This window comes from Oncorhynchus gorbuscha, linkage group LG01 (genome assembly GCF_021184085.1).
Source record: "Oncorhynchus gorbuscha isolate QuinsamMale2020 ecotype Even-year linkage group LG01, OgorEven_v1.0, whole genome shotgun sequence".
Lineage (NCBI taxonomy): Eukaryota > Metazoa > Chordata > Actinopteri > Salmoniformes > Salmonidae > Oncorhynchus > Oncorhynchus gorbuscha.
Genome location: NC_060173.1, coordinates 50,770,615 through 50,795,733, shown reverse-complemented (window position 1 = coordinate 50,795,733; position 25,119 = coordinate 50,770,615). Strand labels below are relative to the sequence as shown.

Sequence of the window (25,119 nt, the reverse complement as noted above, 5' to 3'; positions counted from 1 at the left end):
ATAGCAGCGCTCAGGCAATGACGTTCAGGTTATTCTAAAATGTGGTGGGCTGGCATAGGCTACGTAACTACAGAGCATCTTGTGTGTCTGCATCAGATCGACCGGTTTTTGTACATTAGTCGACGGCTCATGCTAAAGCAGAAGGTAGCCTTGAAATTGTGTCTCACGCTGCTTCCTCTGTACACAGTTTCAGGAATGTGGCCACTGGCCAGATCCTGGTAAAAGAAGAGTCAGACTCCCAAATCACAGAGTTTCTAAACCCAGAGGCGCAACATCGACAGACTTGCGTGAACGCTTGCGAAGCAGACCAGGCTGGGGTTTGCGGTTAAGAGAAGTCAATAATAAAAGTGAAACATTCTTCCCTAGTTGTTCATTTTCTCGAAATCGAAAAGCCACAACCTAGATTCGAGCCAATGTCTTAAGTATGTTAACATGATATTACTCCAACCTCGTGAAAGTAACAAACTGACACGTTTTCATTTTCGTCAAAAACAACGTTATATCGAAGAAGTGCCATTCATTTGACGACCTGCACATGCGCAATTCGCGCGACGTTTTCTGCGCATGTGCTTAATTAGCCAACGTCGCCTACTAGCGTGATCGGGAATTTCTATTGGAGAAAGCAGTTTCTGCCTATCTTTATAGTGTACTGTCTTTGCCCAGACGGTCACGGCATCCATCAATCGTTTCTGTCAGTTTAACCAAGTTCCCTTTGTTTGCGGACGTGATGGACTCTAGCTGCGTTTAAAACCAGAACAGATGTGACTAATTGTTTGTTTCTTTCCGAGTGTTTTTATTTTTTTAGTAGGTTGGATGCTCAGTCAAGACAAGATGAACAAGAGAGAGGATGCATAGTCCCTGAGATTTTTTTGTGGTCCACTTGTAAAATAACCAACCTGTTATCTGTCTATGATGGCTTTTTGTTGCACTCGAGGACTGGAGTCCACAACCGTCGCTCTTTGAAAGTAATGATCTCACGATACAAACCGGTAAGTGTTTTGCATGTGTGGGTGCTACTGTTTGGTTGTTGAATGAGTTGGTCGAAACAGTTATCCCGTGCGCACAATTGGCGAAATAAAAACTCCAGTGAGAGGGTATGTGTTTTTTATATTTCGCTGAACATTACTCACCATCGAATTTTTTTTTGTCTTTCAAAAAAGTGTATTATTCAGTTGTTTCCCACTGGGCATATATGTCAGCAGTTCAATGTCCAGTTATGATTTACATTTGGTTGAGTAGTGAACTAACGTGAAATCAACAAACAATGTCACCATGTCATTGGATTTAAATTGAAAGTTACGGAAAAAAAAACGTAATTCCCTTACGGTGATGACTTTTTTTCTCATAATCCAATCAGTTTTCCACATTACTTCAGCGATATCACATATATTATTTTTGGTTGAAATGACGTACAAATAACGTCGATTTATTGCGTTTTTGCCCAGTGGATTATGTATTGTTTTAGTCAGAAAGTAATGGACAAAACGTGACCATCTTGTTAAAACTATGGGCCTATTGATGTCTCGGTAAGTAAACTTAAGCCAGAGCCAGGCATCCCTTTACATTCAGCACCTGGTAGTCCTCTGGCAAAATCAAATGCAAAAAAATGACCCGAGGTCATTGTCTCAACTTCATGTTACTCTCTTCATCCTCCCACATCACATGTTACCTTAGAGACCTGTGCCAGGTCCTATAATCCAAGTGGTACAATAGCCTACACAGTTTATCACCGGGGCACAGCTATAGGGTATAAAAGGATTCCTTGCTTATCCGTAGGAAGCAGGGGTGCTGAGGGTGCTGAAGCACCCCCTTAAACAAATCACAAAAGTAGTGCACTGGGCCTTTACGAGTCCTGTATTAGTAGCCATCTGTAGCTCGGTTAACAAAAAAAAATACATCTGGGCTGTCATGCCAAATAATGTTCCCCTGTGTCCTTGTGTTCCCCCGTGTCCTTGTGGGCAAAAAGTGTGATATTTTATGGTAGAGTTGTGTCATTAATTTATTTTCACAGATTGCCATGTGAGTGTACAAAAATAAACAATCAGACTAAAATACTGAATTATGGTGTGTGGTTGCTGTGTGGGTGGGAGGTTCTGCCTGTCACTTGTTCCCAACAGGCAGCCAGTCTTGGAAGGGGGACTTGAAGAGGGAGACTGCAAAGTCCAGGCACTGCTGCTCTCTTCTGAGTGTTTGCAGTGCTAGTGTTTTAGTTAGTCTGTGTATCTCACAATATGTGCCCAGTATGATAGAAAACCTTAGCAGATAATGACAATAACAATAACAGTATATGCAATAAGGAAAAGTTGGGAGGGTGGTTGGTAATGTAGGACATCAGGTGGATCCACGTCTGGGTGTTGGGCAGAACCCCTAGCTCCTGGAGAACAAGAGCAGAGTTAAAGGGAACAGGATAGGAGACAGGGACGTAAAACAAGCAAACACACAGGTTATACTTTATTGTGAGAAAATGTGATGGATTAGGACAGTGTTATAAATGGGAGATATGTACTTTTGGAAGGTATAGCCTACCTCAAGCTGGACCTCCCCCGACTAAGAGCGCAGCGAATCAGACTGATCCGAACTCACTGGTTCTGGTGGATGGGATACCTCCTGGGGGCTTGGACAGTCGATGGTCCTAAAGTCATTTAGAGAGGTCAATTGAAGAGGTACATTTTTATAAGCTCAGCCTAACTGCAATTTTTTGCTTCCTCAAATGTCAACCAAAGCTTAACATACTTTGTCCGTTGGGCTTCACCGAAGTGTAGGGTGTCAGTGCTTTCAGTGGCCGACTGTCCAACTGCTCCAACTGGAGAAGATTGTTAGCTTCCATCGAGGTAGCCCTATGAAGAAAAATATCAGTGTTAGGGAAACTAAAACTAGCTTCAGGTTATTCTGTGTGCAAATGCAAAGTTATGAGATTTTTTTTTTAAATTCACCTTAACAGATGGTGACCCCAGCTAGAAGCAAAAGAGCAGTGAGGTTTCCCAGGTCTCGCCTTCCTTTCATCCTTCTTCCAAAACAAGTTATTCGGCCGGATGTGGTTGCACTTGGTCTCCTTCTTGATTCTGCTCCAGTAGCTGTCCTTCTGTTTCTCCTGCGCTTTGTCAATGTTCAGTCTCATCTTGATTAAATAACAGGAATAAATACAATTTATATTTCATATTACAAATACATTTCTTACATATCTCTTGGAGGGCCAGAAAATATATGAACAGAGGACAATCATTTTTACCTGGTCAAAGCCGTGCCTGAAGGTGGTCCTCGAAGACATTCTGATCTGGTTCGACAACTTCCACCACATGTGGTCTGGTTTCAGTGGTCCGAAAGTACGTTATAGGGTCTGGATGAGGGTCTGGTTGGTCCATTCACCAAACCTTGAGGAGGGGGTTGGAAAACGATATCTATTGACAATGTAGGATATTGAAATATGTCCGATTTTATGTACCATGGTGAAAAACAAAAACAAATAGTAAAAAAACAAATTAAACAAACCATTGGTGACAGAATATAACTTAACATCCGTACCTTATTCCAGCGTTCATGACATCAGTCACTCAAAGATGACCCCGGGAGAACCGTGGGTGTCATCATCGCCTTGGAGGTGGCCTCTCCAGTCTCGTCCTTGATGGGTATCATCCAAAATGAAAATCTATTTTTGTTTCCAAGCATCCATTTGAATGGGTTACAGAATGGGAATGTAGAGTTAAGCACATACTCTTCATTGACCTTAATGGGTATTGTCTCCACCTGCTTGGCAAAGTGATCGGTCGCCGTCAGACACCGATGGGGTCCAATGACATCCACCCCTGACATCTCATCTCTCTAACACTTAAGATGATGACTTTAGTCTTACCCGTATCTGTGTCACACAGTATGCAGATTTTCACATTTGTAAGGATATTGACACACACAATTCTACAATATGGAAGTCTGCTATGGTCAAATAAAGCAACCATTACAAAACGACTTATCAGGACATAATTTGACTTTTTTGTTTAACTAGGCAAGTCAGTTAAGAACAAATTCTTACTTTCAATGATGGCCTAGGAACAGTCTGTTCAGGGACAGAACGAAAGATTTGTACCTTGTCAGCTTGGGGAGTGAACTTGCAACCTTCCGGTTACTAGTCCAACGCTCTAACCACTAGGCTACCCTGCCGCCCCAGTGTGACACTTACCGATCATGTGCCATGGTGAAACAACTTTGATGGGCTTCAACTCCGGGCGCCACAGTCTTCAACCTCTCAAACTTCTGGCAGGCTAGACCGGGAACTGATCTTTAAGCAAAAAGTGACAAATTGAAAAATTGTGTGCTCTCTGATATGACATTCATTGTAATCATAATAACTTCAGATATAACAGAATATGATTGAATAACAAAAGGTTATTTCACTTGCCCAACTGTCCATCTCCTTAACAATTCCCCGTCAGAAGAAGCGTAGGTTGATTTTGGCAACCATGCGCTTCACTCCGAAATGGCCAGCATGCATCTCGGTCAGCACGGCATCCTCCTCCTCCTCAGTAAAAATCACCCTCCTGTGTGGCTGGCCATCCTTCCCCCGTAGGTACATATGGTTGCCTAACAAGTTGGAAGAGAAGAGTTGTTGAAATACTCTAGTCTAAGTACATTTGCACTGCTGTCTTTCTCTGTTTCTTTCTCTCCATCTCTCTCTGTCTGTCTTCCACTTTCTTCCCACCTCTCTCTCCCTCTCTCACTTTCATCCTTTCTTTCTCAGTGTCTGTTAAGGGAAGACACCAAGTTAAGGGCATTTGTAATTACCATAATTGCTTACACCTAACCCTTTGATTGATCAGGTTGAGCTTATAGCTAGATAGCGCAATATGACAGACATAACTATATCAGTTGAGGCTGCTGAGGGGAAGATGGTTCATAATAATGGCTGGAATGGAGTTAATGAAATGGTATCAACTAAATGGAAACCACGTGTTTGATACCATTCATTTTACTCCATTCCAGACATTGTGAGCCATCATCCCCTCAGCAGCCTCCACTAAACTATATGTATAGCTAGCAACCAGCTGACCAACTAGCTAGATGGAAAATGGTTGTTGAAAAATGGTTGTACATAGCTAAATCTGACCAGTTATCTAATATAATTGTGAATATCTCTGTTGCTCCTCTTGTCGAAATCAGTGGTGCCTTTATAGTACTGCGCCTGGTTGGAAAGATAAAAGGAAATCTGAGGGATGTCATTGAAGTGCAAGCTTTTATTTTTGTACATATTTTTTAAATCTATTTCAAATGATAATGATAAATGTATTTCAAACAATAATACACATCAAAAGCAGCTACTGTAGCTGACTTGGCAGGCTGTGGTAAATAAAGTACAGTAGCTAGCAATGTGTAGTGGTCTGGGTGTAAGCTGGTGCAGAGGAGTCAGGCGCAGGACAGCAGAGATGAGTAACACAAGTAAATTTACTCAAATATTCCAAATAACATGTCGTAATACCGAGCCCACAATAACGGACCGAACATACATAAAACAATCACGCACTAAAACCATGGGGAAAACAGAGGGTTAAATAATGAACATGTAATTGGGGAATTGAAACCAGGTGTGTAAAACAAAGACAAAACCAAATGAAAAGTGGATCAGCGATGGCTAGATGGCCGGTGACGTCGAACGCCGCCCGAACAAGAAGAGGGACTGACCTCTGCGGAAGTCATGACAGTAGCACGTATAGCGCAAAATTTTACGTGCTGTCATTATGTCATGCATACCTATATAACGTGCATACCTACGTTATATAGGTATGCACGTCTAATTAGACTAGAATTTGACTAAATTAAACTGTAGGTTAAACTAGACATCGGCCTATACTGATGTTGGCATTTTTAGCTAATGTCGGCCGATTCTGATATGTTCACCGATATATTGCGCATCCCTAATAATAATAATAATAATACTAGGAGTAAAATAAAGAACAGAGTAGAAGCAGCAAATGATGAGTGCATGTGTGTGCATATGCTTTGGCCAAACCCATCGGGTTTTGGACTAATCAGCCGGCCCAAATGTGTTCGCATTCAGTCAAGGGTCGGTGAGTGGGCGTGGCATAGTGTTTGGCCATGTAGTCAACTCCAATTGAGTCATATATACCTGGCCTATATCTCACTGGACTGTGCTCGGTGCTCGGTGCTCGGTGCTCAGTGTCAAGATGGTTTGTTTGATGTGTCCTTCACATGTGTTATATGTTATTGCTTTCCAGGGTGAGCGAGACCTCTCTCTGTCACTAAATTATGTATGACCATCACTACATCATTCAGAGTACTACCGACACACACACTTTACATGCCTTTGCCTCTAATCTTCTCTGTCTTTCTCTCTCAAATTCCAGCTGCTTTATTGGCATGAAAAACATTGCGTCAATATTGCCAAAGCCAATACAAGCTGTCATCAAGGCAAGGGGTGGCTACTTTGAAGAATCTGAAATACTTTTTTGTTGTTGTTGGTTACTACATGATTCCATATGTGTTGTTTCATTAGTTTTGATGTCTTCATTATTATTCTACAATGTAGAAAATAGTTTTAAAAAAGAAAAAGAAAACCCTTGAATGAGTAGGTGTGTCCAAACCTTTGACTGGTGCTGTATATATTTGGCTGCAAGAGGAGCCCTTGCACCTTCGCCCATTAGTATTTTTGGTTTTTCCTCTGGGTTTAATACATTTAAATTAGGAATAAATATATAGTAATTTCTGTGAATAATGAATCTCTTGGTGAGATATATTTCTCACAGTGAAGGAGAAAGTACATCTCTGTTTCTACCTCCCCTGTCGTGCAGTGACCACATACACGCTCCTCTTTGGGGAACCATGTCTTTTTATGTCTGCCGGTTTTTATTGCCAATTGGTGGTCACTCAGCCTGTACTTGGTAAGGATCTGTCTCTGCTTCATATCTCTGACAGAGTAGAGATAATCAGAATGTCAGTATTATCTGTTTAGGGGCAGATAGCAATCTGGTCGGTTTTGGGATTTTGTTTCGTTTTTCCAATGTTGTAAATATGAGTCCTTTTTATTGGTTCATGATATTGTTTACGTGAATTCTTTCTTTTGAAGCAGTGCTAGTGTCAGGTTGGATGGTTAGGTTCAACACTAGCTGACTGAGAGGGCTCGTTTCTGGGCTCAGCTCTTGGGTTTGAAGTGCTTTCAATTGGAAACTTGAATTTGGACATGAATTTTGGTTTAGCCACAATTGTAATAATATTTCTTGTTTTTTCATTACCACTGGAAAGTGGTCAAATTCTGCACCTCATGCATGATTAGTTTGTGCATTTCTATGGACTTTAGGGCTTCAATTGGATGTTTGTCCCACATTTTAAAGTCCCCTAACCTTCCTTCTGTAAAGAGCTATTGGTAGGATTACGTTGTCAAATATTTTGGTCCAAAATCTAATTGGGATGTTGATTTTGAATAATGTTGTTTTTATTGCGTACAATGCTCTGCTGGCAATTACTGCCATATTAAAGTTTCCCAATGTAGATACAGTTGAAGTCGGAAGTTTACATACACTTACGTTGGAGTCATTAAAACTTGTTTTTCAACCACTCCACAAATGTCTTGTTAACAAACTATAGTTTTGGCAAGTCGGTTAGGACATCTGCTTTGTAGTCATTTTTACAACAATTGTCTACAGACCAATTATTTCACTTCTAATTCACTGTATCAAAATTCCAGTGGGTCAGAAGTTTACATACACTAAGTTGACTGGGCCTTTAAACAGCTTGGAAAATTCCAGAAAATTATGTCATGGCTTTAGAAGCTTCTGATAGGCTAATTGACATTCATTTGAGTCAATTGGATGTGTACTTGTGGGTGTATTTCAGGCCTACCTTCAAACTCAATGCCTCTTTGCTTGACATCATGGGAAAATCAAAAGAAATCATCCAAGACCACATGTCTGGTTCATCCTTGAGAGCAATTTCCAAACGCCTGATGGTACCACGTTCAGCTGTACAAACAATAGTACGCAAGTATAAACACCATGGGACCACGCAGCCGTCATACTGCTCAGGAAGAAGACACGTTCTGTGTCCTAGAGATGAACATACTTTGGTGCGAAAAGTGCAAATCAATCCCAGAACAACAGCAAAGGGTCTATATTTTATATATATTTTATATTTTTTATATATATTTTTATATTTATATATTTATACACACACACACACACACACACACACACACACACACACACACACACACACCTATTCTGAAAGGCCCCAGAGTCTGCAACACCACTAAGCAAGGGGCACCAACAAGCAAGCGGCACCATGAAGAACAAGGAGCTCTCCAAACAGATAAGGGTTGGGTAATAAAAAAATATCCGAAACCTTGAACATCCCACGGAGCTCCATTAAATCCATTATTAAAAAATGATGGCATCATAACAAACCTGCCAAGAGAGGGCCGCCCACCAAAACCCACAGACCAGGCAAGGAGGGCATTAATCAGAGAGGCAACAACGAGAACAAAGATAACCCTGAAGGAGCTGCAAAGCTCCACAGCGGAGATTGGAGTATCTGTCCATAGGACCACTTTAAGCTGTACACTCCACAGAGCTGGGCTTTACAGAAGAGTGGCCAGAAAAAAACTTTGTTTAAATAAAAAAATAAGCAATCACATTTGGTGTTTGCCAAAAGGCATGTGGGAGACTCCCCAAACATATGGAAGAAGGTGGTCTGGTCAGATGAGACTAAAATTGACCTTTTTGGCCATCAAGGAAAACACTATGTCTGGCGCAAATCCAACACCTCCCATCACCCTGAGAACACCACCCCCACAATGAAGCATGGTGGTGGCAGCATCAAGCTGGGGTGATGTTTTTTATCAGCAGGGAAACTGTTCAGAATCGAAGGAATGATGGATTGCGCTAAATACAGGGAAATTCTTGAGGCAAACCTGTTTCAGAGATTTGAGACTGGGACAGAGGTTCACCTTCCAGCAGGACAATGACCCTAAACATACTGCTAAAGCAACACTCAATTGGTTTAAGGGGAAACATGTAAATGTTTTGGAATGGCCTAGTCAAAGCCCAGACCTCAATCCAATTGAGAATCTGTGGCATGACTTTAAGATTGCTGTACACCAGCAGAACCCATCCAACTTGAAGGAGCTGGAGCAGTTTTGCCTTGAAGAATGAGCAAAAATCCCAGTGACTGTAATTGCTGTAATTGCTGCAAAAAGTGTCTCTACAAAGTATTGACTTTGTGGGGGGGGTGAATAGTTATGCATGCTCAAGTTTTCTGTGTTTGTCTTGTTTATAATAATAATAATAATAATATATATGCCATTTAGCAGACGCTTTTATCCAAAGCGACTTACAGTCATGTGTGCATACATTCTACGTATGGGTGGTCCCGGGAATCGAACCCACTACCCTGGCGTTTCAAGCGCCATGCTCTACCAATGAGCTACAGAAGGACCTTGTTTGTTTCACAATAAATAAATACAATTGCATTTTCAAAGTGGTAGGCATGTTATGTAAATCAAATTATACAAAAACGGTGCTTCAACAAAGTACTGAGTAAAGGGTCTGAACACTCACAGTGGTTCTTCCTTTAAAGGTTAATTTTTTATTTAAATTTTATTTCACCTTTATTAAACCAGGTAGGCTAGTTGAGAACAAGTTCTCATTTACAACTGCGACCTGGCCAAGATAAAGCATAGCAGTGTGAACAGACAACACAGAGTTACACATGGAGTAAACAATTAACAAGTCAATAACACAGTAGAAAAAAAGGGGAGTCTATATACATTGTGTGCAAAAGGCATGAGGAGGTAGGCGAATAATTACAATTTTGCAGATGAACACTGGAGTGATAAATGATCAGATGGTCATGTACAGGTAGAGATATTGGTGTGCAAAAGAGCAGAAAAGTAAATAAATAAAAACAGTATGGGGATGAGGTAGGTAAAAATGGGTGGGCTATTTACCGATAGACTATGTACAGCTGCAGCGATCGGTAAGCTGCTCAGATAGCAGATTTTTGAAGTTGGTGAGGGAGATAAAAGTCTCCCAACTTCAGCGATTTTTGCAATTCGTTCCAGTCACAGGCAGCAGAGAACTGGAATGAAAGGCGGCCAAATGAGGTGTTTGCTTTAGGGATGATCAGTGAGATACACCTGCTGGAGCGCATGCTACGGATGGATGTTGCCATCGTGACCAGTGAACTGAGATAAGGCGGAGCTTTACCTAGCATGGACTTGTAGATGACCTGGAGCCAGGCGAACTGCAGCACAGTTTGTGGGGTGCTACAGAATTCTATGGCACGTTATTTAAGTGTCAGCCATTGTTGTCAGAATGACGCAATTTACCACAATCTGCCAACATCTACCACAAACGGTCGCTGCATAAGCTCAAAACCTTTAAAGGAAGAACCACTGTATGTTAGCAAAAACGTATAAACCTGTTTTTTCATTATGTGGTATTGTTTGTAGATTTAAGGCTGTAACTTAGAAAAATGGAGAAAAAGTAACGGGGTCTGAATACTTTACAAAGGCATTTTAAGTGTTCGCATGTTCGAGTGGGATGGTGAGCCATTATGAGTGAGGCACAGTCATCAGTGATGGCACAGTGATGGGCTTTATTTTGTCCATCAACTGTCCCGGGAAGTATTTTCTTGGTAGGAGGGTGGACACAACATATTGATTGTTGGGAACACTCTGCCACTCTTCTCACTGCCGCAGATACATTTTCACCTTTGGCATGAAGGTAATTTGTTGGGGATGTCAGTCTTATTCAGAAGTTATACACCTGGTGTCAAGGGAGTAATCTTTCCTGGACCAAGAACCTCCCATTTGAATTGAGAATTACTGCTGTTGTGGGTGGTTGTATGGGTGGAGCAAACTGGGAGGCTGATAGGTTGACCTGGGCTGGAGCAGCCTGTGCTGGAGCAGACTGTGCTGGAGCAGACTGGGAGGCTGACCTGGGCTGGAGCAGACTGGGAGGCTGGTAGGTTGACCTGGGCTGGAGCAGACTGTGCTGGAGCAGACTGGGAGGCTGATAGGCTGACCTAGGCTGGAACAGACTAGTAGCCTGACCTGGGCTGGAGCAGACTGGGAGGCCGGTATGTTGACCTTGGCTGGAGCAGCTTGGGAGGCCGGTAGGTTGACCTGGTGCAGTGTCATCGGGCTGTGTGGTGGAGGCCATGCTGGTTATGCTGGTCTTAGGTTGTGCCTGTGTTGTACCACGCTGGTGGACATGTTCTCTAGATGCAGAGAACATAATGACTAGCTGCTGGTTGAGGGTGTCAATGTACCTCTCTCTTTGTTGTAGCTCCTCTCTTGTTGTGCTCAGATGGTCTCTGAGGTCATCATTAGTCTGACTCAGTTTGTCCTTTCTGCTTTCTAATTTCGCAAAAGATGCTCTGCTCTCCTCCCTGAACGGTTTCATCTCTTCTTTTAGTTTCTGGACAGTGTCCTCCACTTGAAGCTTGTTCTCTCTATGACCTCTGCTTCAACTAGGGAGAGGGTGTAGTGGAAACGTTGCATAGCAGGTGTTCTTGGTGTTGTAGGCATGTCCTTGGCTCTGTCTGCTGCAGGTAAGGTAGGTAGAAGGACACAGAGAGCTTCTTGCTGGGTCACAGAGGCTGTTGGGGTCTGCTTTTCTCCATCTCCCTCCTTGACTTTTTCCTCAGCTTCTGAGATGAGTTCAGCTTCTACTTTTAGGGTAGCAAACACATTCAAGCCTCCAGGCTTTTGATAATCATTGCCTTGTATCAATGCAGTTGTCCCTAGTGTCTTTAGAGAGCTGTTTTACTTTGATATCTTTTGTCATTTGTCCTTTTTGTCTTTCTGTTGTTAACTAGCTATGTTTTGTTAGCTAGCTGGATTGTTTACAAGTTGTTAGGGACTCTCCTAAAAGAAGCTAGTTAAGATAACTTCACAATTTTATATAAAATATACGTTTACACAAGCTCATCTTCATCGTTTGCTGCTTGTTTTGTCTCCCATTCAGTCTTGCAGTTTTCCGTTTGCTTTTTCCAATGTACTTCACTCTAAAACCATGTACATTTCGATATTTGTAAGAGTACATTTTTTTTCAGCAGCTGCTGCTCAATTTGGATCTCTCTCTATTATCCACCACATTTCAATATTTTAAGTGAGAGAATGACTCAGAAACTAACTGTTGTTTCCCAGTTATAGAGCTCTCCCCTAGCTGCACAGTTAGGCAATCTACTTTTATCCCATGTTGTGTTGAACCACAGTAACCCAGAAAAAGAACTGCTAAACCTAGGTTACTCTCTTCTGGAATTGGCAGGATACACCCATTGGAGTCAGATATTCTTCAAAAGGTCCTGATGAATGTTCAGATACCTCTTAGGTTCACAGAGAATACACTAAATACATAGCGGTGGACTACTGTGAACAGCTGAGACGGTTGTCTGTCAGTGAGTAGGTCTGTCTGTCTGTCTATTTGGCCACATGGCCATTAGTCGTAACACTTTAGTTTCCGGTCCTGAAAGGCTGCCAATAGAGATTTGAAACCAATTACATACCTATGTACAACTGGAGCAGCTGAAAGGTAGGAAAGTCAGTCAGTCAGTGGTCTCTGTAGCCACTGGTCAGTGATTTTACTGAAGGTTTCAAGAACTTCCGACGTGAGTTCCATTCTGGAACGTTCCAACGTGAGAGGATCAAAATGTTCCTCTGAGCCGCTGTTAAAGCTTCTGTTCTGCCCCTCCCCTTTTAATTCTGACAGTTGACGTTTTAAACTCTCCCTGGGGAATAATCCCACAATGGACGGTGGTAATCTCAAATTGAGGACACGACAGATTAACACAGCTAAAGCTGGCCACACACGTGATTACAGAGGAGCAATTTAAAAAGAAAAAACACAAGTAGGTTGGAGATGGTTGATTGTTGCACATCAGACCTAGATTCAAATGCTCTTGAAATTATTTAAAATACTTTATCAGTGCTTGATTGAGCTTGCCTGTTGCTACGTAACGAATAGAAAAGTCAGAAAAGTGCAAAACCCTGGCCACGTGACAGAGAGACTAAAGAAAACACTCAAATTCATATATTCAACATGTCTGTTGCACATGTCAATATAATGTATATAGAAAAGCTAGAAAATATCTACATTTAGTGTATATGTATTTAAAAGTTCTTCCTAGAGATGTTTGTGGAAGCTACTGGATATCTCCCTCATGCCAACTTCTTCGTTCCCACGTGGGGAGGTATTTTGGTGCAGGATAGGAAGTGAGGGTACAGAGTTACAGATGTTGCATTCCCCCGGGGCCACGTTCAGTTCCAAAATGTTCTAGAACGTTGCAGATAGAAATTCCATGAATAGAGCTGACGTGATTCCTTCTACGTCAGAAAGGCATGTTTTGTTCTACATAGTATATTTCTATCTCCATGTTCCAAAAAGTTGCATCCTGCTGAACACTGCGTGGGTGTCGAGGGAGGTATCAGGTATCGTGTCTCGACGACCAGCCGTGCATCTTCACTCTGTTCCCCTCCCTCCCTGTGCCTCCCTCTAGCGTCAGAGGTGCGTTCAGTAGAGCGCGCTGTTTTTGATCATTCAGCTAGAAATATGCTATGTGGAACCAACATGCCTCTCTGACATGTAGAATAAGGAATCACGCCGGCTCTATTCATGGTATTTCTATTTGGAACATTTTGCAACTGAACGTGGCCCAGTTGTCACCTCTCACCCCTGACAGCTGAGCTGGGCATCGCCCAGATTACTGTATTTGATCTACACATCAATTATAAAAAAGTGTGAATTTACTCTGTGCATTCTGTACCTTGGGTTGATGACCTGCGTGAATGAGCAGAATGTCATTGGGATCCATAGAGTATAACCCTGACAATAAAACAGCATAACATACAGTAGTCTGTTTTTTTAGGATGCCATTCATATTTTATGTTCCTGTGTTTTAGACAGTTGTCACGTCTACTCTCGCTCCCCCTCTCTGGCGCTCGTTTGTCACCAGTTTGGTTCATTATTACGCACACCTGCCGCCATCGTTACGCGCACCTGCACTTCATCACCTTCCTGATTACCTCCCCTACAGTATATCTGTCGGTCCCTTTGGTTCTTCCCCGAGGCGATATTGATTCTGTTCCTGTGTTATATGTCTGTACGCTACTCGTGTTTCTTGTTTTGTTCCATGTTTCATTTATTATTAAATTCACTCCCGACTCCTAGCGTACTCGTTACAGCAGTATATACAGTGCCAGTCAAAAGTTTGGACACCTACTCATTCAAGGGTTTTTCTTTATTTTTTACTATTTTCTACATTGTAGAATAATAGTGACGACATCAAAACTATGAAACAACACATATGGAATAATGTAGTAAGCAAAAAAGTGTTCAACAAATCAAAATTCTTCAAAGTAGCCACACTTTGCCTTGATGACAGATTTGCACACTTTTGGCATTCTCTCAACCAGCTTCATGAGGAATAATTTTCCAACAGTCTTGTTGGCTGCTTTTCCTTCACTCTGCGGTCCAATTCATCCTAAACCATCTCAATTGGGTTGAGGTCGGGGGATTGTGGAGGCCAAGTCAACTGATGCAGCACTCCATCACTCTCCTTGGTCAAATAGTCCTTACGCAGCCTGGAGGTGTGTTGGGTCATTGTCCTGTTGAAAAACAAATGATAGTAACACTAAGCACAAACCAGATGGGATGGCGTATCACTGCAGAATGCTGTGGTAGCCATGCTAGTTAAGTATGCCTTGAATTCTAAATAAATAATTGAGTGTCACCAGCAAAGAACCATCACACCTCCTCCTCCATGCTTCACGGTGGGAGCCACAAATGTGTAGATCATCTGTTCACCTACTCTGCGTCTCACAAAGACACAGCGGTTGGAACCAAAAATCTCAAATGAACTTTTAACAAGGCAAAGTTGTCATCAAAGCAAAGGGTGGCTACTTTGAAGAATCTCAAATATAAAATATATTTTAATTTGTATAACACTTTTTTTGGTTGCTACATGATTCCATATGTGTTATTTCATAGTAAAGAAAAAACCTTTAATGAGTAGGTGTGTCCAAACTTTTGACTGGTACTGCATGTCTGTGCCACTACAGCAATCTAGTTATTCTGTCACCATTTTGTTCTTTCTGTCCCTGAGTGCTTGAACACAGGTGAATATGTAGAAAGCCAATGAACAAATGAAGGGATATCATTATGTAATTCCTGGAAATAATTGGGTTTGGATTTAGCATGCTTCCAGATGCCTCTCACGTAGCCTAACTCTCCTCTGGGATGTCAGCATTGGCACCTCTCTCTGTCTCTCTGTCTCTCTCTCTGTCTGTCTGTCTCTCTCTCTCTCTCTCGCTCTCTCTTTATTTCATTCATGTTCACCCCTCCTCTTCTTTGATTACCCCCTCTCTCTTTCCTCTGTCTTGTTCACCCCTCACCTTTCTCTCTTTCGCTCTCTCTCGCTCTCTCTCGCTCCCTTTCTCCGTGCCACCTCTAGCAGGTCGTCTCTTCTGTACGAACAAACTGTCTCACATTCACCCTCAGTTGTCGTCTTGCAAGGTCGACTCTGAAATCTCATTTACAGAGATAGGAATAGCAGGTGCACCGCAGGAGGACTCCGCTCTCGTGTGTGTGTGTGTGTGTGTGTGTGTGTGTGTGTGTGTGTGTGTGTGTGTGTGTGTGTGTGTGTGTGTGTGTGGCGCCGGTGTGTGTTTTGTGTCTTTGTGGGGTGTGTTCCAGAGGAGCTGTGCAGCGTTTTGCACGTGAGAACGAACAGACAAAGCTGGCCTGGCAATCAGACGTGGGTATCAAGGATGTGTTTTGGAGACAGCAGGGGAACAGGATGCAGGAATTTGTTACCAGCGAGCTTTCCGCTGGCAATGCTGCTTCTCAGGAACGCGAAGAGTGCAGCTTTTTCCCTTTAACTGGACTGTAATTACCCTCCTCCTCTCTCTCCTTTCTTCTCCCTCTCCCTTCTTTTTCTCTGGATCTGGTATTGGGAGCCAGGATGTGAAAGAGAGGAACTACCAGAGCGGAGGTCACGTTCTAACTCATCGAGACCTGCCGCTGGAAATACATCAGTGTCCTACAAAAGAAACAACATGCTCTGAGAGATTCTCTCTCCTTTTTTCTTGTTCTCCTCCTCCTCCTCTTTTTCCCCTTTTTTCCTCCTCCTTTCCTGTGGTGAGTTTTCCCCCCGTAGAGTCCCGGTTCCAACATGTCCTTGGCGTTCTGTGGGAACGAGAATAACTCGTTGGCGTACAACGTGGACAGCGGCGTTCTCAACAACGGCTGCTTCCTGGACGCGCTCAACGTGGTGCCGCACATCTTCCTGCTCTTCATTACCTTCCCCATCCTCTTCATCGGTGAGTGTTACCACGAGGTGAGAGCCACACGGTCTCACAACCACAAGAGCGGGAAAATATGTTGACGGACGCACGCACAAGCATAACTGTCCTATGGTAGCTCATTACTGAGCCATTCACTCCGTTACTGGGTGCTTTATGTTGCAATGAAATGATCTGTAATGCTGGTAATCAGTGATGGTGTCAGCATATGCTAAAGGGAGTGTACCGAGCTGTAGTTATTTTGTTTTGTTTAACTAACTATGCATTAATTCATTTTGCATAGGAATATATAGTCCACGGTACAGTTTATAATAAATGCCATTTAGCAGAAGCTTTTTATCCAAAGTGACTTACAGTCATGTGTGCATACATTTGACGTATTGGTGGACCCGGGATTTGAACCTATAATCCTGGCTTTGCAAGCGCCATCATCAACTAACAGTGTGTCCCCTATGGTCAAACCATTAACATTCTAATGGGAACATGACCCTAGGTGAAGCATGGTGGGGGTGGGAGGCTGGTTGGGACATATTCCAAGAAACCCCTCGTTGTGGGAAGAATTTTTATTTTTGACAAACAAATGTGACCTTTCTGCTGGAATTTAGACCTCGCGAGCAGGAGCTGGAACCAGAATCTACTGTAGGGTCGGGTTGCAAAACCCTGCTCGCCTGCCAGTCTGTTCCACCTGGCTACCCCCTCCAATTCCACTGGTGTCATCATCACCGTGTGACCGGCTGGCCACCTCTGCGTCATCAATGTGTGACAAGTTCACTGTGTCCCCGTCCCAGTTTTGTAATGTGCTGTGACTTTCTTCAGCTGTTATCATTCCTAGACCCATTTTGTGTCCCTGTGACTGCTGGTGAAGTGACTCTTACGTGCTTGGCCATGTGTCATCAGTGTGTGACTGACCAAGTCTCTACGTCCCTGCGACACTGTTAGAGAGGCTACATTACATCTGAAATTCAACCCTATTCCTTTTACAGTGCTCCACTGGCTCTGGGGAAAAAATATGTGCATTCTAAAGATAATAGGGTGCCATGCCAGATTTCCCCGACACTACTATGGACTGGGATAAACCCATTAGCTAGAAGGAAGATAAAAGATGGAGCTAGTACAAAGCGCGGTATAAATAGGAGGGGAGCTGAGAAAGAGAAAGATAGGTATAAGATAGGAACACTGAGTTAACTGCAGGGGCAGAACAACAGAACCTTGTCAGCTCAGGGATTTGAACTTGCAACCTTCCGGTTCCTAGTACACTGCCGCCCCAAAGTGATTAACGAGAAATATTTAACTAGACAGTTAAGAACCTAGGAACACTGAGTTAACTGCCTGTTCAGGGGCAGAACAACAGATTTGTACCTTGTCAGCTGGTTTCGGAGGATTCGAGCGTTGTTGAGGACAACCAACCCAATCAACGAAACAAACGAAAACCAAGTTGGACAAGCGGTATCAAACCAACTCCAAGCAAGAGGGCGCGCGTGGAGAGGGGGTAGAGGTTTATGGATGTTGACTTGTTGAAATTCATCAATGGAAACGCTTGCCAAACTTGATATCTTGGTTATACTACAAGAAGACATCAATGCATTACGTGCCAGTCTGGAATTCAGCCAACGTCAGATTGATGACGTAAGGAAAGAGAACACGGCACTGAAAGGTACTGTAGACTCTATTCCTGGCAAGGTGGAGGTGGTGCAAAGGGAGAACAAACAACGTAAAATAAACCTTGCTTGATGTACAACGTCGATCAATGCAGGACAATCTAATCTTTTCAGGGATACCGGAGAATGACAACAGCAGAGGCTGTGAGGACACTGCCCGAGGCTTTACGTCAACTCAACTGAAACTGCCCACTGATGTCGTGCGCAATGTCTCTTAGACCACGTTCTCCAGAGTCCATAGAATGGGCAAGGCCTCTGGGAATAGACCACGTTCTCCAGAGTCCATAGAATGGGCAAGGCCCCTGAGAATAGGCCACGTTCTCCAGGGTCCATAGAATGGGCAAGACCCCTGGGAATAGGCCACGGGCTATCATTGCATGTTTTGAAAATTTTAAGCAAAAGTAAATGGCGAGATTTTGGAATGAGTGATCACTTCCCCACGGAGATCAATGAAAGGAGAAAATAAACTATATCCCATCATGAAGGAAAAGCGTTGCCTGAATCAACGAGTCTCTATGGTGATGGATAAACTTTATATCAACGGACAACTGTATCAGGACTCTAGAGTATGCTGGTCATTTATGAACATTTGAACATCTTGGCCATGTTCTGTTATAATCTCCACCCGGCACAGCCAGAAGAGGACTGGCCACCCCACATAGCCTGGTTCCTCTCTAGGTTTCTTCCTAGGTTTTGGCCTTTCTAGGGAGTTTTTCCTAGCCACCGAGCTTCTACACCTGCATTGCTTGCTGTTTGGGGTTTTAGGCTGGGTTTCTGTACAGCACTTTGAGATATCAGCTGATGTTCGAAGGGCTATATAAATACATTTGATTTGATTTGAGTAACTATTTTATTCCAATGTTCAAATCTGTAACAAATACATGCTCTACTGATCTTCACTTGACAAGGGAAGGGTTGCATATAGCTCAGGTTAATGTATGTAGCCTTCCTAACAAAAAACTTCAGGTTTTTAACATGGTCAACATATGTAATATTCATATTTTAGCTTTGACCGAAACACATTTTGATGCATCTGTAAATGATGGGCAAATGACCTTTCATGGATAAAGTCTACTGAGAAGAGACAGGAATAGGAATGATGTGGGTGTAGCACTGTACATTCAGAATCATATACGGTGTCCTATCTGGGTTTGACCAGGACACAGATAGTAACAGAGATGTATTTATCTTGTGTGGTTTTAATATAAATTGGAAGGATCATAATAATTCAAATATAACTCAATGAATGAGATATGCCCGAGAGCTGTGGTTTGAAACAAATGGTCAGGTCACCTTTCGGCAGCGAAATCTAAACTACACATTTATTAACAGAATTATAGAACACTATGTAATTATGCAGTTAAATTAAATCATAAGAAAAAAAATCTATTTTACAAAAATGATTTTATTAATTGTAAAAAGGTATGGAATACAGTTAAGGGCTTCCTTGGTACATCCATCTCATCATGCCCATCTAGTGTGGAGGTTGACGGATGAACAACAACAAAACCAGCTGATATTACCAATCATTTTCCATATATATATTTTCTTTTTACCAAGAACATTTATTTACTGCGCGATGCTGTAAATACCCATTCTTCCAAACAAGCTATTGTCCAATGGATTGATGATTATATTATGAGTGAACAAACCTGCTCTTTTCGTCTATAAATGGTGTCAGTAGACGAGGTGTTAAACCTGTTGAAGTCATTACCCAATGGTAAATCTACAGGTTAAATCTTATGGACAATTTTTTACTTCGCTATGCTGCTCCCCAGATTGCAGCTCCATTGAAATACATATTTAATTGGTCACTGGAAAAGGGGACATTTGCAAATGTATGGAAGCATGCTAAACTGTGTCCAATCCAAGACCGCAAAGAACCCATTACTCCTGCCAATAGTCGACCAATCAGTCTACTCCCTTCCCTCAGTAAGATATTGGAGGGTATTATGAGTAGACAAATATGGGAGTATATGGAAAATAATGATCTTATCACAGCCAATCAGCATGCTTATCGCAAAAAGCATTCCACTTCCACTGCATTTGTTGACATGACTGACCAGTGGCTCAATGCTATTGATAGTAGTTGTGGGTGTACTATTTTTAGATTTTAGCACAGCATTTGATTTAGTGGATCATTAAATATTTTTTTGAAGGAGGCAGCATTGAATTGGGTACAGTAATATCTAACTGACAGGAAACAGTGTACCTATATCAATGGGTCGTTTTCTTCCCTTCATGCGTTAAACTGTGGAATACCGCAGAGCAGCTTCCTTGGGCCACTTCTTTACTTAATATATACCAACGGCTTTCAGTAGCCCTCATCTGAAACTCAAGCTACTATATTTGCGGATGATACTATAGTTTATACAGCAAGACAATCGTTTCAATAGGTACAGCATACTCTACAAGTAGATCTGGGAAATATCAAGGAGTGGGTTTGTCTGAACCAACTTGTTTCGAACACCAAGAAAACCAAGGTTATGTTGGTCTGTTCCACCAGGAAAAGGCCAACACAGCATGGGATACAATTAAGTATGGGGGGAGTACAAATTGAGGAAGTGGCAGAAACCACACTACTAGGAGTGCTGCTAGACACATGCATAACATGGTCGTCTCAAATAAATCATCGATGTAAAAAAAAAAAACATTTTCTATGGCATGGCATGATTGGAAGGATAGCTAAATATTTACCAGGGAAGATTTTTAAGCAAACAACCCAAACATGAATTGAGAGTCAGGTGAACTACTGTTCTGTACACCATTTAGAACGGCCAAACTCTATTCACAGCAGTATTCAGTTGGTAAGAGACAGACATTCATGTATTATCATGTATTATCCAGACAGAAAAGAGAAATGGGCAAAATAACATTTAGACTTGGAGCAATAAAGAGATTGAATAATTTATCTGAGCTAACCAGAAATATTTCAATATATAAATTCAAACAGCACTTTAGAACCATTTAAATATAATAAATTGGAAGTTTGTGCAGGACTATGGCAGATGAAGGAACCAATCTATAATTGCAGACTGTTAACAGTATTTATCTGGTCAATATGTCAGTGTATTATGCCTGTTTGTTACAGTGTCATTATGTGAAAATGTGATTGTATTAGAAATTGTATTTGAATGTTTAAGGACTCGTGGAAGATTAGCTCAAAAGGACGACTAAAAGAGAAAATCCTCTTCCTCTCTCTCCCTCTCCCTGTCACCTTGAGCCTGTGGGAGAATCTCAATTGCATTTCCTTGATCCCTTTGCACCCTCTCACCTCCTCAAAACCAATTGGATGAGAAGGTCAGAGGGAAGGTGCCTAGTGACCCTAAGAGATGAATCTCCCGCTCAGCCATGGGCGTCGTAATGTTTGCAGAGCTTCAGTTACACACACAGAATACTAATGTGTGTGTGTGTGTGTGTGCGCGCGCGCATACATGCCAGCAGTGCTGACTAATTAACTTAACCTCCCCAACAGATATTATAATGTAATTAGTAGGGAGGTGTTGTCGGGAGCAGCAGTTGGATGCATTGCTATGGAAACCCATAGCAATTAGATTGTTATGTCAGTTTAAGGATATAAGCATTTGGTCAGTTAGGACCAGGCGTTGTGTTTAATAACCCAGGGGTACAGCGGAGTAAGCTGCTACGCTCCTTTTAAACGCAGATGTAACTGACCGGCGGGTACTGCCTGGCTCAAACACCACCGTAGCCAGTTGAGAGAGGTGTTAGGTTTTAGTAGCTCACTGTAATAAAAATACATACTCCAACAACACCGGTGGTCTAGATGCCTTCTGAAGCAGGTTGTTTGACCGTAACATTGGTAAATAAGATCCATTTAAATGTCAGAAACATCTCGATCACCAATGTGCTTTCTTTTTATCAAGCTGCATTTTCTTCGTGCACCTAGCAGCACGTAAGGTGTGTGAGTGTGCTACTTTATAATAGCTTTTAAGAGCTAACTGGAATGGTGGTCTCAGGCAAGGTACAGTAGCTTTGCTCTCTCTCTATCTAGACACGCCTAGCTGCAGGCCCCCGGAGGGTGACCCACCTCACAGTGAGGACCTTGACAGACTCGCCACTGACTCCCCTTTGATGACCTTTTAATCGAGTCCTACTCCTGTGACTCGCAGGGCCAACTTTCTTGTTAGGCTCACCGTTTTTCAAGGTTGTACCGGGGAGTCAGTAGAATTGATCCTATCCGCTGTTAAGCCAAGGTCATGAATTGTAATACACCCGAAGTGGACTTTGTGTGTCCCCTCCATAGTCTCTACGGGAATCAATAGCCTGAATTGTCTTCCAGTGGAGGCTGCTGAGGGGAGGACGGCTCATAATAATGTCTGGAAAGGAGTGGCATCAGACACGTGGAACCCGTGGTCTGATGTATTTGACACCATTCCGCTCCAGCCATTACCACGAGCCCGTCCTCCCCAATTAAGGTGCTACCAGCCTCCTGTGGTGTCTTCTTTTAGGCCGGTATTTCATCTGATCAGCGGTAGATCCACCTTATCGCACGCTTGCCAATTAAGTGTACATTTTGATTGAGCCACCATTTTGTAGTGTTTACCATGAATGAGGTCTACGCGAACTATGAAACATTGACCTTTAGGATGTGCATAGCTGAAAGAGCTGGATCGGATTGAATCCCGGCCATAGACAAGTAAAATGTATAATATTATTGCGGATGCTTAGTTGGGAATTGACTCTCACCGGCCCAACAGATCAGATAAATGTCACGCTGTTCTCTGAAGCTAATATCCTGTTTCCTGTGTCATTGTTGTGTTTGCTGTGTTCCGAAAGGCTGGGGCAGCCAGAGCTCCAAGGTGCACATCCACCACAGCACCTGGCTGCACTTCCCTGGTCACAACCTGCGCTGGCTCCTCACCTTCGTCCTCCTCTTCGTCCTGGTCTGTGAGATCGCAGAGGGCGTTGTCTCCGATGGGTGAGTCCATTCCGCCTGCCCTTCCGCTGGAATCACGCCCCATGTTTGACATCACCGACTCCCCAGGACATTGCAACGACCGTACACCTCCATAACATTGAACACGAGTGGATCTTTAGCAAAGCTAGCAGTGTCATCAGACTTCTCAACTCCTCTGCTCCTCTCAATGACTGCTTCTGCTGTAGACTGTACTCTTTTCAAAACTGTCCCCGCCCCCCCCCACCTAGGTCACTAGGTTCTCTTCCTCCTCTGCACTTCTAGCCTTACCTACTTTTATGGCAGCACTGTCAACTTTCTCCATTTAGTCTTCAACTTATCGGTCTCCCCCTCTTCTCACTCCACAATCCAATAGTGTGTGATTCACAAATGTAGGTCATAGGTTAAATAATTACAGGAAATCAATCGGAGCCTTTGCATTCCCTTGCCTCTCTCTCTCTTTCTCTCGCTCTGTCTTTCTCTCTCTCATCTTGTCTTGTGTGTCTCTTTCTCTCTCTCTCTGGCTTTTACCTCTTCGCTTTCTCTTCCGTCCTTGTATGTTCTCCTCCTCTCACGTTGATTGCCCACGCGTGTCCCCTATAGTCCCCTACACATGATTACTGTAGGATTGCCTGTCTGCGCTGAGAGCTTCTCCTATGCGTTTGTGAATTGATTGGAAGATCTCTCCTCCTGCACTTTCGCCCTAGAATACCATTCACTATGGCACAATGTCTGCTTGCAGCTTTTATACGGCATTGAGTGTGTGTATAGAATGATTTTAACTTATCCAATTGGGATGTGTGTGTGCAGCTGTGCATGTTTGTGTGCATCTGTGTGTGCATTAAAGCCCTTCTGTCCTGTGTGTGTTCTCCCAGGTTCACCCAGTCCCTCCACCTGCACCTGTACATGCCTGCAGGCCTGGCCTTCATGGCGGGGATCACCTCCATCATCTACTACCACAACATCGAGACCTCCAACTTCCCCAAGCTACTGCTAGGTAAAGGCTCCTTCATAGTTTTCCAAGAACTTTAACAGAGTGTGTGTGTATGCATACTCTGTGTTTGTGTGTGCGCTTCCGTACCGTGCAAATGATGCCAGAATGCCCACATCACTTCAATGCAGAGCTCACCTCGCTCTAGTGTTAAACATCCAAGCCTCCAAACTTCAACTGCTGAAGTCTGACTCCCTGTAGCGCAAAGATGCCTCTGGCTGTAGAAGATGTCCCCAATTACTGTTACGTGTGAGAGCAACCTCTTGCTAGGCACTACTGAATGGTGGATAACCATGACTCACTTGCAGGCTTGCTGGCCCCTCGGGTCTTCTAAGCCCAAATCAACACAATTCAAATGTAAGGAAGTATTTTGTACAGCACTGCGGTTTTGTCTAAACCACAGGCATTAATAATGTCATGTTAAACCCAGATGCATGGTTAATTTATATTCAGATGAGATGGCTTTTTGCTCTAGAGCAGGGGTATTCAACTCTGACCCTACGAGGTCCGGAGCCTGCTGGTTTTCTGTTCTACCTGTTAATTAATTGCACACACCTGGTGTCCCAGGTCTAAATCAGTCCCTGATTACAGGGGAACAAGTTTCAAAATGCAGTGGAGCTGGTTTCCAGGGTCAGAGTTGAGTTTGAGGACTGTAAAGGTTGTAGGCAATTATCATTAAAGTGTAATTGCGTTATTCTGATTGGATGGATATCAATTCTACTGCAGTTCGAGGCAGAAACCCAAGTAATAGAATATTCAATGTGTGTCCATCAAGCAGGAGTCAGAGATCTGCTTTGTGTAATGATTCTAGTCTTGTGTATTCCATACCGGTATTAGGTTGAAAGGGGTTAGTTAAAAGAAATATATACTTTGTACTGTAGTTATCCTCATAAATCAGTTAGATTAAATAATGCCATAAAATTCCGTTTAATGTTGAACATATTGTTGTTGTTTTTTAAAGTGAGGCGAGCGAGTTAAAAAAATTCAATATCGACCTTGGTTCACTAATCAAAAGATGTTTTCCTCATGGGGAGGTTAAAATAGGTGTTGTTGTGTCTCTTTACTGGAAGCGAATGAGGACATTATGTGACTATAATCTTGCATTTTTTTTCAGTACAACTTTTTAAAAAATAAAGTGAAGAGAGGCTCTACTTAATTACATTTTAAGTAGTGATACAAATGTCAGCAGAGAATATTAAGATTGTAAAGAAGGATGCTTTCATGACATGGTACTGATGAGATTCTGCACAGC

At 42.7% G+C, this 25,119-nt stretch overlaps 1 protein-coding gene across 1 annotated transcript in view; it reads left to right on the top strand.

The window, feature by feature from the left end:
- The first annotated feature begins 642 nt into the window (after positions 1–642).
- LOC124044709 (ATP-binding cassette sub-family C member 8-like) overlaps positions 643–25,119 on the top strand; it is a 142,530-nt gene continuing 118,053 nt past the window's right edge. Inside the window, exons 1-4 of the mRNA XM_046364145.1 lie at positions 643–989; positions 16,159–16,321; positions 22,759–22,900; positions 23,752–23,873. Coding sequence (XP_046220101.1) covers positions 969–989; positions 16,159–16,321; positions 22,759–22,900; positions 23,752–23,873 — 448 coding nt within the window. The 5' untranslated portion in view covers positions 643–968. The remainder of the gene's footprint in view (positions 990–16,158; positions 16,322–22,758; positions 22,901–23,751; positions 23,874–25,119) is intronic.